Raw genomic sequence first — 17555 nt, 5'->3', positions numbered from 1 at the left:
TTCACTAGCCTAATATAAAACCCCGAATGTTCCCGAAATATCTTGACTGTGTGAGGAGTATTCATTAATTTTTCTTTAATTTTACTTGCGGACAAGTTGCGAAGAACTAAAACAACCGTAAACAATAACTACTCCTGCGTGAAGAAAGGCGAAGTGTGGCTATACTGAACATGCCAAGAGGTAAGAAGATGAAATCTCAATTACTCATTCGTTTTTGAATAATATTAAATGAGAGTATTATGATATTGAAACAACAGCATGAACATGCCTATAGTTCAGAAAAAATGTATTCAACGATACAGTACAGTAGAAAGAAGGGAAAGATTCACGAATGTTGCCATCTCTCTACATCTGTTCACAACTACACAAAACTCAGTATTTTTTGCTAAAATATTTCTTATTTCCACCAGTAACCTTTTCAATGGCTTTTAAAGAAACTAGAGCAGCTCAGTGTATATTATTGCGAATTTCCTTTAGGACTAGTAAGATGGATGAAAATCATATTGATAATGTATGAGTATCAATAATCTGTGACTTCTCCAATTATGTACCAATTCTTACCATTTTAACAAGTCCTTGGACTTTCAGTAGGATGTAACTATCTATTTCTTGCGTCAAAACAAGTTAAAATGATGCTGGTATCAAGAGAAATATACACCGATTACGTACCTTAGCCCAAAAGCCAGACAAATCTTGATGATTTCAAAAAGCAATGGCTGAGTGGCCTACAATGAAATAGACAGGCCTACGTCACATTGCTGTTTTACACAACTACCCAAAGTCCAAGCTCTTGTTAAAATGGTTCTATATGTTGTGCGGTGCTGCTGTGCATTGTTGAGAAATGGTACATGGGGAGAATTGGTTGTAAGCCACTAAAGTGTTCATTACCAAACTAACGGAATACAGTACACTGAAGAACACGGGTTTAACTTTGTTTCTGTGTTGTCTTTCTAGGTCGTGGAGGAAGGGGAGGGGGTTATGGTCCCAAGAAGAATTACAAAGGACAGAGACGACATTTTACAGATGCAGACGAACTTAAGCAACAGCAGGAGAGGGACAAAAAGCAGCAAGAATGGAGGGTAATGTCTCCACCTTAGGAGCAGATTTATACAGAGTCAATATGTTGTCTGATGTTTTTTTCTTCAATGTTATAAGTCTTAATATGTAAATAGTGTGACCGTTGGACCGAGCGCAGATTTAACACAGTGCAGTTTAATTTTTGTACAACAAAATTTATTTGAAACGCACACAGTAGGATACGCCTGGTTGCCTACTCAAATGATTAGCCAAAGTTTAACTAAACGTCGCGTGCTCAGTCTACATTATGACATCATGTTTCAGACGTAAAACGTACACTTTTTGTTTTCGGAAATAGTCGAATAGAGTTACGTTATTCTGAACTCTTTTTATTTCTTCTTTCATTGTTTATCAATTTAATTCATATTAATGCAGCGGTAATAAAATTGTATAATTTATTTAGTATCTAAAAGATCAGTTCCTTGATGTGAATGTTTTTATTTTTCATCTGATAATTTGATAGATATACATAGAACTAGTCGTGTTTCTTGATTGAAGCACTATTGAAGCTTATCTGTTTCCTTTTTTATTACTTTTAATTCAAATTACCTTCTATTGAAACACCGGTTCATTTTAATCAAGTTTAGGCGCAATAAACATCGATAAGTACCAGTCAATCAATGATCGAACTAACTTTTTAAAAACAAAATGACTGCCAATATGGCGGCGCTCAGGGGTGGAAGAATTTTTTTTTGGCCTTAGTACCCCTGATTTAACTTTCATTTTTCAATGATTTTCTTATATATACATTGTACGTGTTACCATTAATCCTTGCTTTGCGAGGCGGGCTTTGCCCGCTTCTCGCTGCGCTCGGTATAACAATAAAGCAGTGAATTCTTTGGGTATTTTAGAGACAACAGGGAATAGAAAGTGATGAAGAGGAAGAAGAGGAACCAAAAGCCACAGCCAAGAGTCAAGGTGCCCCAGGAGAACTGCCCCCCTCAGACTCAGATTCAGAAGACGACAGTGAAGATGAGGTATTGAATTCTGCCTTTGTTTGTTAAACTAGTATACTCATGTTTTAATTCTCTTTGTGGAAAATGAACGAGAAGTTATAAAGAAAAAAACGAAGCTAAAAAGATTTTTTCCTATACACACAATGTAAAGTTAATGATATTGGGAATTTCTAGATATTAAGTAAAACAGCATTTTTGGGGTGTCCCCAATATGGGAAGGGTCCGTTTATTGGACCCAAATCAAAGAGATTGACAGCTCTGCTGTATTTTAAAAGGTTCTAGAACCAAAGTTTGGACTTTTTGCTTGCTACTTGTTTTTCCTTCAATACAAAGATAATGCACTATCTTCTTGATTGTAGGGAGATAAAAAAGCTAAAGGGGTGGAACATTTGATAGAAATAGAAAATCCAAATCGAACAGGAGCGCGTCAGCTAAAGAAAGTCACAGAATTAAATACCACAGGAAAAACACAGCTTTCACGGCGTGAGAGGTAAGTCCACTGAATGAACTGATTTTTATAGATGTCAAAATAAGTATCGGTAGAGCTATATTGATAAAGCAGCCACAATGACCAAGGTACGGGTTACTGAACAATGTACAATTAGTAAAGCTGTAAAATACGTCTTAAAACATGAGAGGTTATAAGTATAATGAGAGTACAAAATGTCACGAAATACATGAATGCATAACTGTAGCTGGAGAATGATTGGCTTAAGGAGGCCGACTTTAGTTTGCATTGCGCATGTTTTTGCGCATTCTAATATAATACAGTTGTTTTATACTTCTTATGAATTTTTTTCGATATCATTTATAAAATTGAACACAATAAACAAAATACAGATAAAAATATTTAGATTTTTAAAGGAAATTTTTATTTTTAACACGATTTTTAGCTCACCGAGACGAAGTCGGGGGGAGCTTATGCTATACCCTCGGCGTCGGCGTCGGCGTCGGCGTCCGGACCTGGTTAAAGTTTTAGTTGCAGGTCCTGTATCTAACTTATTACTTGTCCTATCTTCACCAAACTTGCATGAATGATGCATCTGGACCTACTAATGGACTTGAGAGACTTGGATGCTGAATCTGGGCCATGAATTTCAGATGCTGGAGGAGGTTAAGGTGTTTGGAGCAGGTTAAAGTTTTTGTTGCAGGTGCCCTTTGATAGCCATTTCTAAGTTACTACTGGTCCAAACTTCACCAAACTTGCATAGATGGTGTGTCTTATGATACTGATGCACCTGACAGGCTTGAATGCTGAATCTGAGCCATAGGTTTCGGATGCTGGATGAGGTTAAGGTTTTTAGAGCTGGTTAAAGTTTTTGGAGCAGGTGCCCTCTGATGATTATATCTTACTTACTACTGGTCCTTACTTCACCAAACTTGCATGGATGGTGTGTCTTATGATACTTTTGCACCTGACAGGCTTGAATGCTGAATCTGAGCCGAAGGTTTCGGATGCTAGATGAAGTTAGGTTTTTCGAGCAGGTTAAAGTTTTTGTTGCAGGTGCCCTTTGATAGCCATTTCTAAGTTACTACTGGTCCCAACTTCACCAAACTTGCATAGATGGTGCGTCTTATGATACTGATGCACCTGACAGGCTTGAATGCTGAATCTGAGCCATAGGTTTCGGATGCTGGATGAGGTTAAGGTTTTAAGAGCTGGTTAAAGTTTTTAGAGCAGGTGCCTTCTGATGATCATATCTTAGTTATTACTGGTCCTAACTTTACCAAACTTACATGGATGGTGTGTCTTATGATACTGATGCACCTGACAGGCTTGAATGCTGAATCTGAGCCATAGGTTTCGGATGCTGGATGAGGTTTAGTTTTTTTGGAACAGGTCACATGTTTAATATATGTAGGTAATAGCACTATTTCAAACTTGCATATATGATCTAACTATAATATAAATGAATGGCAGAGGTAGCTTCAGATGCAGAGCCTGATCTCCATTATCAAGGATGCTAAAAAATATATCTTAGTTATTTCTGGTCCTAACTTCACCAAACTTGCAAGGATGGTGCGTCTTACGATACTGATGCACCTGACAGGCATGAATGCTGAATCTGAGCCATAGGTTTCGGATGCTGGATGAGGTTAAGGTTTTAAGAGCTGGTTAAAGTTTTTAGAGCAGGTGCCCTCTGATGATTATATCTTAGTTATTACTGGTCCTTACATCACCAAACTTGCAGGGATGATGCATCTCATGATACTGATGCATCTGACAGGCTTGAATGCTGAATCTGAGCCATAGGTTTCGGATGCTGGATGAGGTTTAGTTTTTTGGAACAGGTTACATGTTTTATAGATAATAGCTTGCATAATTGATTTAACTATAATATAAATGAATTGCAGAGGTAGCTTCAGATGCAGAGCCTGATCTCCATTATCAAGGATGCTAAAAATTCTCCTACCTCACTCAAACCTGCTTGATAGATGTGTTTGTTGTTAAATGATTTAACATGATTCCTATGATATAGTATTCTATGATATGATACACTATTGTTTTATATGATACAATGTAATATCATACATTATATTGTAAAAAGTTATATGATATGATATGATATTGTATCAATTTTTTTGTACATTATTATATGATATTGTATTATGATATTGTTATGTATAGTATTGTATATTATTATACAATATTGTAGAATATGATATTGTATAATATATTATTTTATCGAATAATATTGTTTCATATTATATTGCAATATATGATATTGTATCATATGATACGAAATTGTATATTATAATTATAGCATATCGTATGATACAATATTGTATAATATGATATTGGTTTATATAATATATTGTTATATAATACATGAAATTGTATTATATGATATTATAAGATATCATATAATATGATATTGTATAATATGATATTGTATCATATGATATGATATTGTATAAAATGATATTGTATTATATAATATCGTACTGTATCAGATGATATTGTATCATATGATATGAAACAATGTTTTATCAAATTATATTGTATCATATGATACAATATTGTGTATCAAATATGATACAATATCATACAATACAAAATTATACTATATTATACAATATAATATCATATGTTACAATATTGTGATGTATTATGTGATATGATATAGTATCAAATAATGCTATATTGTATTTATATTAGATATTATGATATTGTATTATGTGATTAAATACAATAATGTATAACACGATACAATGTCATATTATATGTTACAAAATCATATTGCATCAATATTTATTACAGTATTATATTGTATTAAATGATATATATTGTAAGTATCATTGGATGCAATATCATATTTTATATTATTGTATTGATAAACATTGTATCTTATAATAATGTATGAAATGAACATAGGATTATCATACAATTTTTTTACATATGATATACGATATTGTGTCAAAACAGTATCCATGAATATCCAAGATCATTAACTATGATTTTCATATCATATGATAAAGGTGGTTTTAAAGGTGATGCCTCATAAAGTTGATGCCTCATCTCGGTGAGCTTTGTAATCTGTGATTACCTATGTTTACGTTGTGCGGTAGGGGAGCATTGCCATTGCGCTTTTATGACGTTATGATAAAATGAAGCTTTGTAGGAGTACGTTATAAGAAATAACATAAAAGAAAAAGTAAAAATTGTACGCTGTTGAAATTTTATATACAGAATGATGCTATCCTCGAGGATATTTTCCTAATTTTTGGAATGAATCCATTATACCAATCATCATTCGTGATGATCCAAATATATAGCAAAATTTGGTGCATTTTAATATTTTGGGATGGCCCCCACTAAAAACCAGATGGTAGAATTTTGTGTTTTTTACATATAAGGTAGGAAATGATATTACTTATCATATATAACAATTTGAGAAAAAAAGCTATTGTAGTATTTTTTAAAACTGCTTTGATGTGAGGAAAATGACAGTTTCCTATACATTCCTATAGTAAATGTACCTCTATTTTGAGATGGTCCCTTAAAAGAACCATACGGTCGATTTTCATGAACCTTGGCATATAAACTAGAGTTGGTTTAAATTACATATGGTTAAAAAATAAAGAGTTTTGCTATTGTAGTTTTTCCGCAAAAAAACCCAAATCGGCCTCCTTAAATACTGTATAACGGGTGTTCTCTACAATTCGAAATTTTTCCAGTTCAAACCCTAAGGTATAAAATTATATTGTGCATTTTCAATTTCTGCGATTACATTAGACGGCAAAAAATAAAGTTAAACTAGTTAGTGTTATACGAGAGTTGTTCGGAAATTATTGAGACATTTGCGTTTACTTCTTTGAAACGAACGACAAATTATTGAAATTTCTCACAAATTTAATCAAGAACATATTACACAAATATTTAAAATTTCAAAGTGATGGTATTATTAGATAATTCCCAATGGGAAAAACAAATTGTATATGTCTATGCACCTGGCGCAGTCTCCAGCGGCTACGACGACGTCATTTGACGTAACTTTGACGGCGCAAGTTTTGATTAGGCCCCTAAATCAGGACTATTCTTTTTCAAAGTAAACGCCATCTAAGTGGACGCACTTCTCATGACGAGCTACCCACTTGTCATAAACAGATTGGCACCAATCAGTATCTAATGATCTGACTGCATTTAAGGTGGCTCTTTTCAATTCTCCAAAGTCATGGAATTTAATACCCCGCAATGCTGATTTAAGTTTTGGAAAAACAGCAAAGTCTATTGGAGCTAAATCTGGACTGTAAGGCGGGTGCGGAAGTCGTTCAAATCCTAAGAGCCCGATTTCCAGCTGTGTCTGTACTGCTGTATGTGCCGGCGCATTATCTTGATGGAAAATGATACTATCAAGTCGTTGGTAAAGTTCCGGTCGTTTCTTTTTAATGGCATGTACGAGGTCGCGCCCGAGTATCTTTCAAAATAAAAATATTTCTGGGCATCAATTAAACGCTCACATGCATTTTTACTGGGCAAGTTGTTATGGATTATGAAATTATTATCTAGTTTAATTTTTTTTTATCATTATTTCAGTCAAACCAAATGTGCCTCTAAGCATTTACCTTTGAGTAATATGTAGAATTCACCGTTTGTTTTTCGGGAACAAAATGGGACAAAAGAATGCCTCTGCAATCCATAAACATGATACAAATGTTTTTACCGGATGATTTACACACTTTTGCTTTTTTTGGAGGTGGATTTCCTTTTATTGTCCAAATCGAAGACTGTTGTTTAGTCTCCAGGTCATAATAATGGAGCCACAACTCATCTGTGGTGATGATTCTATCCAAAAACCCCTCCCCTTCCTCTTTGATTTGCTTCAGAAAAGACAGAGAGGCATTGACTCTTTTTTTAAGGCGTCGAGCTAATGCTCGGCAGCCTTCTAGCGATCGTCTGGATTGGCAATCGTCCAAAAATTCATGCTCTGCACCGCCTTTTAAATGCGCACAAGAAATAAGTTCCTTAAAGTATTAAAAGTATTACAGATTTTTTATTCCATTTATTCGACTACATTGTGTACAAAAAATCCAACTTTGCCTCCCTGGTTATTGACAACTCATTGCATAAGTATAAATTTGCCTAATCAAGAATGGCGGATGAATACAATAAGGTCTAAACATTCACTTGATATTATTTTAGTTTATCGCTTATATTTTAATTGGAGACCATGCTCGATAGAAATAAAATTTGATACGTAAATTATTTTTTATCGGGCACGGCCTCCAAAATGAATGTAAGCGATAAACGTATCTAGTGATTTTGTTGCATTAAATAAACACGATAATGCAGTCGGTTTGGTCGAGCATTTTCAATAGCACGTGTTGTGGATTTGTTTGTAAACAACCATAGGTAATCTTGTTTCAAAAATAAAAGTATGTTTTATTATTTTAATCAGGGACACACTGTAAATGTATTCAAATTATATATGAACCTTGAAAATTGTTCAAAGACTGTTTCAAGGAGAAAAAAAATTTATTTTTGAACTTTGAAATTTCTTTCATTTTTGTAACCATGATGAGTTATTGTATTATAAACGCATCACAACCTAATTTATACCGAGCGCAGCGAGAGGCGGGCAAAGCCCGCCTCGCGAAGCGAGGATTAATGGTAACATGTATATATAAGAAAATCAGTGAAAAATGAAAGTTGAATCAGGGGTACTAAGGCCAAAATAAATTTCTTTCAACCCTGGGCGCCGCCATGTTGGCAGCCATTTTGTTTTTAAAAAGTTAGTTCGATCATTGATTGACTGGTACTTATCGATGTTTATTGCTCCTAAACTCGATTAAATAAGTTCCAGTGTTTCAAAAGAAGGTAATTTGAATTAAAAGAAATTAAAAAGGAATCCAGATAAGTTTCAATAGTGCTTCAATCAAGACACACGACTTGTTCTATGTATGTCTTATCAAATTATCAGATGGAAAATAAAACATCAACGTCAAGGACCTGATCTTTTAGATACTGAATAAAGTATTCAATTTTATTACATTGGCATTCATATGAATTAAATTGACGAACAATGAAAGAAGAAATAAATAAAAAATTCGGAATCACGTAACTCTCTTCGGCTATTTCCGAAGACAAAACTTGAACGTTTTACGTCTGACATCATAATGTAGACTGAGCACGCGACGTTTAGTTTAACTTTGACGAATGATTTGAGTAGGCAACCATATGCTGGCGAATCCTACTGTGTGCGTTTTAAATAGATTTTATTATACAAAAATCAAACTGCACTGTGTTAAATCTGCGCTCGGTCCAACGGTCACACCGTTTACATATTAAGGAAATATACTGATTTTTGTTTTTGAGGCACATAAATCATTTACTTTTTTTATTCTAATATGTATTATTTGATATACGACTATTAGTACAAAAATTCAAATTATTGATATCATTTTATAAATCTATAATATGTTTTACGGTGCTACCGTTCTGGCGAGCGCATCAAGAATTACATATAACGTGTTACCTTGCATCATTGTCAACATAGTGTTATTTAAGTATCAACGAACGTCAAAGAATTTTTGAGAGATGATTGCTCTACAATAAGTATGCCAAAGGTACTAATTTTAATGCGCTCGCTATAAAAGAAAATGTCAGGTCGACGCCTTTGTGGCCGTTCCGGCCTTTGATTCTTTCATTGCTTGCTAGCAGTTTTGGCACCCAGCGGGCACAGATTCTCTCCATTCCTAAAGTTTCTGTCAATAATTTTTTTGCTGTTGGTTATCCTATATCAAATTTCGAGGATATTGTCCTTACCATCAAACGTGCTTCATTCTCCAATAATTCCTGAACCGCTGACGTTAGTTCCTCCTTAATGACCGAAGGTCGCCCAGCACCTTTGCTTTCACTTTCACCGAATAGTTTATCAGTAAAACGTTTATGCCACTGATAAACCAAAGCCCTGGATACATTTCTCCCGCACTGTGTCTGTTTAAGCATGTTCTTGGTCTGGACAGGAGTTCTTCAAAGCTCAACACAAAATTTGATGTAAGACTGCTGCTCCGCCTTAACGTTAAAATTCATTACGCCGTCAGTATAAGATAAATAAATCTTGATAAAAATTGTGTCTGGTTCCAGTATTTGAAATCCAAAATATACCAAACTTTCTCAAAATGACGTCACAATAACTTAAAAAATGACGTATAAAATTTAATTTGATTTCCCACTTATATTGGTCATTCCGATACGGAATACGTGATTGATGAATTTTCATACTCACTAATTTTCTGACTGCGCCGTCAACCATCAATTCATTTTTATACCGTTTTGAATTAAATATATAATTTATCTGAAATATGTTTTGCTGATATTAATTGTTAGTGCCGGTTTTATGTTTATGCCAATTTTCATCAAACAATGTCAAATAGAATAGAAAATACATAGAGTGTCTCAATAATTTCCGAACAACCTTCGTACATTGAACAACACCTTTCTTAAATGATTGTTTATCTATATGAATAATCCTTAAGCTATTATCAGGAAAGACTGTTGTTGTTTTGAATGAGTTTTGCAAATAAATATCAGAGATGCGCTTGGAAAACATTATCTGCACATGTTGATTGATAAATGTAACCCTTAAGATAAATCACGTTTCATAATTTGTTACTTTTTGATAGTGTATTTTGATATAAAATTATGCTTGAATATGATTCAAATACGGTTAAGTGTTAATTTTATGATCTGTTCACTCAAACGACATTGAATTGAAATTATACATATTATGAGTTAATCACGTGTAGTTACAGAATACAGACTATTGAGTAACATATTGACCACAGTTTAGAGCTCATCTGGTAGATGTGGCAATCGTTGTACATGTATTTGTGTAATTTAAGAATATTTTGCGATTTTAATTTCTGAAGATTTTTTATACCCTCAAAATACCCCAGAAATAAACAAATGCAGAAAATACCTGTTATTTGATATGATTGTACATTGTTTATCTAAAAATATGCAGTGTCATGAGTATTGGCTCCCACAAATTGGAATGTTTCCACAGTAACTTTAATGCTATGAACACATTTTCAGAGAGGAGTTGGAGAAACAGCAGGCCAAGGCGCGGTACCAGCAGCTTCACATGGAGGGGAAGACGGACGAGGCCCGGGCAGATCTCGCTCGTCTGGCCATCATACGGAAACAGCGCGAGGACGCAGCTAAGAAACGAGAAGAGGAACGAAAAGGTACGACAGCATTGTAAAGGGCTTTTAACTAATCAATAAAAATGCCTTACGGCTGACAACACAGAAGATTAAGGGCAGAGATAACTGATCAGTTAAACAAATGAGTATGACAATACAAATCCTGAAGGGTATATTACTACTTGGAAGTTTTTTTTACTGATAAACTTAAAATAATTGATGATATTACTTTTTTAGAACAAACAGTGATGTATTTATTGAGAGAAAACTTTGTTTTTTTAGCTGCAGAGGAAGCAAAGGGAAGTAAGAGCTGATAAAAGACACACTATAGAACAATGTAAGTAAGACTTTTCTATGACTAAGAGGAAGCTAGATTTTATATCTGTCATTGCTGTCATAAAAGTACATACACAGGACAGTAATACATTTTCCTTATTGTGAGCTTGATTAATTTTGAATCATTTTGTATTAAAAAGCTTATAGCCAAACCAAGTTGTTTATTGAAAAGGGGAATTTGCAACCATCATCATCTAAAATCCTTTGCTTTTATGGTTAATGGTGAGACTTGAGATTGCATCAAGTAATTACTGGTTGTGTTAATTGTTTTACAGAGTATGACTGAAGCTGCCCTTCTGGAGCCTGTGGTTTGCATGTGTTTGTTGGAGAACAAAGATTAAATGTTATTTTGGCAAGGGACATAAATTTGTTAAAAAATTAACAACAATATTCCATTGTTTTCTTACTTCAAAATCATCAGCAGAATTAATCAGTGGAACTACTTAAGAATGGATAATTTCAGAAAAGATAGAGTATTATGCGCACATGTATTTATTGTTGCAGTTTTTATTGTATTTTCAATTATCAATAATTATTTGGACTTTATACTTTAACTAATGCACACAGGTTGTTCAGTTCAAACTGATGTACCCTTTCTCTTGAAACAAGGCATGATAACATACCACAGTTTGTGTTCTGTACTGCACAGAAACAGACTGATGGAATTGTTCAATGTAAAAAGTGCTTCATTTTCATTTGTATATTTTAATAAAATTATCAAATTCATGTACATGTAGAAATCTTCAGTCCCCTCTCCTTACTCCTGTTTGAGCCTACAATCTTCCCATAATGGGGATCAAAGGTTTGGCCAATTATGATGTATACATTTAGTGTACAAGATTTGTTGTTGCTTACAGTCTAATTACCGGTATATAGTTTTGACTTTCCTTTGTCAACATAAAAATTTGTTGTCTTCAAAGAATCTGTGCAAGAATTGTTAAAAAATGGTGAATTTAATTGATTCTTTAAAATCATTTTTATCAGGTGCAGGTTTTGTGATAATATTAATTTTTTTAAGCCCTCAAAGAGAAACCATGTAATAGAACGGTTGCTTGTAACTTACCTGTAATATCTGGTTAACTCTTGTGTTAAGCTGGTATTGTTGTCTTGCTTATGGACTGTACATGTATTAACCGAACAGAATAAATGTGATAGGGAAGCAGACTTGGTTCTTTTTTATACGAGATGTTACACATTAAGGAGGGCATGTGATGCTTCCTTAGTTAAATTATAAGGTCTTAATGTACTGCCATTATTCTTGGACAGTTTATTTAACAGTTTATAAGATGAATTAATTGTTGAAATATTCCAGCATTTGTTCGTTGTTTTCACCTGCTTAGGACTTGTGTAAATGATATACATGTACACCAATACATTTCCAAGATTTTGTCCAAAAAGTGGGATCGAACAAATGTATTTCCATATTAATATTGAAACTATTAATTTAGTCATCCTCACAATTTAGGCGTCCTTAATCAAATCTATTTTTGAAAAAGATCTTTTATAATCGGTTACTAAAACAAAGTTCTAGGGAATGCAAATTTAATTTAAAATGCATCATTACAAACCGCAACTCCAATGCTGTATTTGACCTGCTTTTTCGTCTTATTGGAGCAGGTACTTTTTGCCGTAGGCTACCTTTCATAGTGCATCCCAACGTTTACCAAATATCTACACACAATTTTTTCACTCACTTGTAGTAACTTTTGCAAATATGAAGCAATTGTGGAAAATTTGTTTTTCATGCACTAACTTTGTGAGAATTAAATTTTTTTAAATTGTATATAACTATTGTGAAAGATATAATTTCTAGGTTTTTTTTTTTGTTTTTTTTTTTTACAATATTACAATGATCGCAGAAAATAGATCATTGTGAAAATAAAGGATATATGTACAGCATACTGAATACAGTAGCAGTCATGCTACAGCCTACACCTCAAATACCTCATAGAATAAAAAAGACAAATTCAGAGTTGGCATGCATTTTATTTGAATCAGAGACTAAAGACATCAATTTTAAAAGAACTAAGACAAAACAGTAAAGGCCACAATGATGGAATGGAAATATTGGGAATCAAGTGTTGCATGTTTTACAAAAAGTATAAATCCAGGAACAAATTGTTGCCTGTAACATTGTGTATTTATCCTGTCACATATCTGACTTCCTACGAACTTGAAATAACATAGAATACAGTATGAAGCTCTCCCACAACCATAACCAAAAGAACCCCACACACGTACACTCCACTGGATCACTCCTGTTGATTATCTTTAATGCTACCAAATTCCTCCATCTTACCCTCGCATAATAACAGCTTATTATCAAACAAATAAATTGTATATTTTTGCTCAGATTCTGACATTTATAGAAACATGAAGCATAGCATAATTTGACAAAAACACTGAACATAAATCACAAAGGAAACATGCATGACTATGCCAATATGCTGGTAAGACAAAGACTTATAAGAATCCTGAGCCTTTAATTAAAACAGAAGCAATTAAAAAAAATAAATACAATTAAATCATTAATTACCAGGTACACTGATAAAAAAGGTCCTGAGAGGAAGCCTGCCAAATAAGGACAGACGATGGAATATACTACCATAGAATGGCAGAAATAATCTGTCAACATAAACATAATATTCAGACATTTGTAGAAAGACCAATTCTGTACAATACATCAATGTTTATGTATAATATGTCACTCAGTAACACAGCTTACTTCGTTGCAAATCAATAATACACACATACATACACAATGTATGTACTATATACATGTAGACACAAATTCATAACATTTCTGCTGACACTCCAATAAATATAAAATCTTAACAGTTAAAACTTTGTAAACATAATGAACATAAAATCTAAGTTTAACAATCAAAATAACTAGATTTGTATGAAGAAGAATAAAAAACCAACTTAATATTTTCTAAAATTGATTAAAGCTTTGAATAAGAATTAAAAGACGATTAGGAATAAACCTAAATCATGTAAAAAAAAAAATCAATCTTTTGAAATACCATAATTGATTATATAACAGATTTATGATAAATACTGTTGGCTTTGTACTCTACATTTTACATAGAATACAATTTGATTGTTTAATGAAATTAGGTAAAATTAAGGCACATCACAACGTTGCTGTTGACTATGTATAGGCTGGTAGGGAGGATGAAGGAGTATTATTATTACTGTAAAAAGATCAAGGCTAGGTTAGCTTTGACAATGCATCCTCAAAGAAATTCAACAACTTTAAATATTTTTATGGAGAATGTGAGAACAAACTTGCTTTTTTGTGTAAAAACCCTACTACAGCATTAAAACATAAATACCCTGCAAGGATTCTGTGAGAAATTACATTAAGTAGTGTAATACATGCTTGTATACATGTAAACAGTGACTTAATGACCTGATTTTAACATTTATCAATGAGATAATGCCCAATCTTTAAATACCCCTTTAAAATTCAGAATTGTGATCAAGTCATACCACAGCTTTATAATACGGTATTTGACCCCAATAAAAACACCTCGCATACCATTATGTTAATCGATGTATTAATGAGAAGGAATTGCAGGAATCTTTTAATCAAAATTAACTATCAGAAAAAGCAATTTGAAAATCATTAGAGAAGTACCTCAGTTGTCTTTCCTGAACAATTGAATGATAGTCCTAATTCAGCAAAATGAAAAGTCACTATGCATAGCATGTACATATATATGCATGATTTTCAAAGACTACCAGATGCATCATCTTCTGGCTCAGGTGAGCTAAAAATCAACTTATTTTCACTCGTCTGACATTTTCAAAGCACAGAAAGGTATTCAATAAAAAAACTACATGTTATGAATGAAATAAAATTCATAAAAACCATTTACATACACAGTAAATAAGAGAACAAAAATATCAGTCGAAACCCTGATTCAGATTGTATATAGTTATTATATCTCTACCTTTTTTTACTATATCAGAGAATATGCAATTCACTGATTCCCTGAAATTCGCAGTAAACAGACGGATTCCCTGAAAAGGTGTGTCAGTTCGATTAACTGATACACACCTGTTTGGAACATTTAGTAAATTTTGTTAATCAAAGGGAAAGTTCCAAAATATTCCGAATAAAATCATGAATATTCATAAACATATGATTTAATTCTTAATGCAAATGTCCTTTTTGTTTGGCTTTGCTTCTTCATTTTTCATCATAACAATACTTGCATTTACAATGCGATGCACATGCACATGTAATTTTGTTTACTTTGACATTTTAACTTGTTGGATATACTACTTAGTTTACGCTTTATAATTCGCGAAGCAGATTATAAAAAAGCGTAAAATGCTCCAAACCAGGTTATACGAGTATAACTTGGGTAGATATCGAGTTCATTCCTTTTTTATTTAATTTTCTGTAATTTACAGTACGAATTGAGTGCATTTTACTTTTAAAAATGATATTAATCTGTTCAAAATTCAAACGCAACGTCAAGCGGATTAGTATGTTTTTGACGTTGGTGCATTGAGATGTGTATTGTGACGTTCAAACCAGGTTATACAAATTTAACTTCATTTTTTTATCCAATCAAATGCCGCGTTACAACCAGAATTAAAGCTGCTTGGTCCGATTTTTTTGTTATTACAGTATCAAATTTTTCCCACACAAATCATTTATCTTAGAAAGTTATGGACTTTCTCCTATTTACCCCAGCAGAATCAGTCTCTTTTCAAAGTTAGAAATATTCAAAGTAAATAAAAATAATTTCGTTTTGGGCAAACGAAAAAACAAACCAAAATGCATCACAGGAATGTTTAGAAAAAAAAACCGTTTGGTTTCGTCCCCCGAATGATTGGGGTTATTCAACCTGCATGCTATGCATCGATTGTAAAGAAAGCAAACTTCAGAAATATTAGCGAACAAAACGTACAAATGTTTATTTGTAATTTGTCTGATCATTTCGACCTTTATTTAAAGCGATGTCAAAGTCGTAATACAACCATACCCGTCTTGTCGTCAGGGGTGAAATTTAACACAAGGCGAAATAACGCAGTACCCTTTTATGTCGTTTGTTTTGTTAGCAAATTTTGTACGTATTTTCCTTCATTGATATATGGCTTCATTGACTTGGAAAACTACTGCAATGTCTATTATTATACATATATACTTAGCATAACCATCGTTTAAAAGCGTGCATAAAATTTGAAATAAAATCGGACCAAGCAGCTTTAAATTATAAAAAATTATTTTATCAACTTTTTTTCTGATTGATTGTTTCTATCGGTATTATAAAACAAGTTTCGCTGCAGGAAATGGACTTGCTCTCGGGAACTGGAATCTTGCTGACCCCCTCAATGATATACTTTAACTGTATAATTAGAAAGTAAGTGGTTAAAAAGACCATGTCATGATTCAGTAAAAGGTTTAACCAATCATAAATAAGATTTCTCTCCATCAACTTTTTTCTGAACTTTGCCATTTAGTGTGATTGTCATTAGTATATATCAGAAAGGTCTTATTAAACTACGGTATATAATTAGGTTACAATACAATACATAGAACCATGCGAAAACATTAACAAATCTTGTAAAATGGACTATAGTTCAATTTGGGAATACATGTACCTTGTAATCATGGACTGTAATGTGTAATTCTCTGTAAAAATGTAGTTTTAACTGAAAATTTTATCAGAATGCAAAACATGAAGATTTGTTTATCAGCTGCAGGGCTAGAACTGTGATAGAGAAAAGAAGATAGGGCTAATAACTTGTACGCATAATAATAAAACATTTTCAGATTGTATTTCCCTGTACACTACAAATCTACCAGACAAAGGCTAATCAACTAAATGTAAACTTATAAAACAAAGGAATATTTATCCTGCTCAGAGAACAGCCTTGCTTCTTTAAATTCCTAAACCATAAATAAAGAGTAGCACCTCCATGAAAGCTCTAGGTCTAAACATTGGCATCCAACATCGGATTCCTGGCGTCCGATGAGGGCGAGAAATCTTCCGGTTCTTCGTCCACCTTGCTGACCTCGAATCGTGTCAGCTCTGCCTCGTTTTTCGATTCCTTGGATTTCCTCCTGGTATATAGTTTACTCCTTAGATTGAGGGGTATGGAAAATCGTTTGGAGGCATGACTTTTTGAGTTGCTGCCATCTGACATGGGCCGTGGAACGTGTTTTGCTGGAGTTTCCTCGTCGACATCGAAGGTGACGCGGGGTTTGGTTCGCCTACGAACCGTTGGCTGGAGACCATGAAATGTCCTGTATACGTTGTAGCCCGATTTTGTTTTCTCCTCTACGACTCGAGTCTCCGGAATGTATCCCTCTTGAACCTGGTGCAGGGCGTCTTCAAAGTCCTTCTTTAGGTAACGGGAATACTGTAAATTTACAAATCAGAAGATCATTAACTTAATTTATTCTATAACAAAACAATCCATAAGCTTGGAAACATCACATGCACATTCAAAAAACATAATAGTCTGATTAAATGAATTTTCTTTAAATTCAGACTAATGTTCTACCAAACAACC

General features: G+C 33.4%; 2 protein-coding genes across 5 annotated transcripts in view; one reads left to right on the top strand and one right to left on the bottom strand.

Annotated features, from left to right (window-relative positions):
• The first annotated feature begins 59 nt into the window (after nt 1–59).
• LOC128168121 (28 kDa heat- and acid-stable phosphoprotein-like) lies at nt 60–12182 on the top strand. Its single transcript, XM_052834227.1, has 7 exons — nt 60–180; nt 955–1079; nt 1929–2054; nt 2393–2523; nt 10573–10724; nt 10965–11019; nt 11294–12182. The coding sequence occupies exons 1-6, from the start codon at nt 171–173 to the stop codon at nt 10994–10996; spliced, it is 576 nt and encodes a 191-aa protein (XP_052690187.1). The 5' UTR covers nt 60–170; the 3' UTR covers nt 10997–11019; nt 11294–12182.
• An 802-nt stretch (nt 12183–12984) lies between these two features.
• The window catches only part of LOC128168119 (uncharacterized), a 34185-nt gene continuing 29614 nt past the window's right edge, over nt 12985–17555 (bottom strand). For 2 of the 4 annotated variants that reach the window (XM_052834224.1, XM_052834226.1), the window contains one exon: nt 12985–17402. In XM_052834224.1, the coding sequence (XP_052690184.1) occupies nt 16974–17402 (429 nt within the window). In that variant the 3' untranslated portion in view covers nt 12985–16973. The remainder of the gene's footprint in view (nt 17403–17555) is intronic. The other 2 variants (XR_008241295.1, XM_052834225.1) reach the window with 2 other exon arrangements.

This window comes from Crassostrea angulata, chromosome 10 (genome assembly GCF_025612915.1).
Source record: "Crassostrea angulata isolate pt1a10 chromosome 10, ASM2561291v2, whole genome shotgun sequence".
Taxonomy (NCBI): domain Eukaryota; kingdom Metazoa; phylum Mollusca; class Bivalvia; order Ostreida; family Ostreidae; genus Magallana; species Magallana angulata.
The sequence above is the reverse complement of the archived record's forward strand: the minus strand, read 5'-3'. Positions and strand labels throughout refer to the sequence as shown.

Excerpts from the sequence above, each read along its gene's own strand:
- LOC128168121 (XM_052834227.1), top strand. Across the intron at positions 1,080-1,928 it reads AAAAGCAGCAAGAATGGAGG|AGACAACAGGGAATAGAAAG; the intron begins GTAATGTCTCCA and ends TGGGTATTTTAG. Across the intron at positions 2,524-10,572 it reads CAGCTTTCACGGCGTGAGAG|AGAGGAGTTGGAGAAACAGC; the intron begins GTAAGTCCACTG and ends ACACATTTTCAG.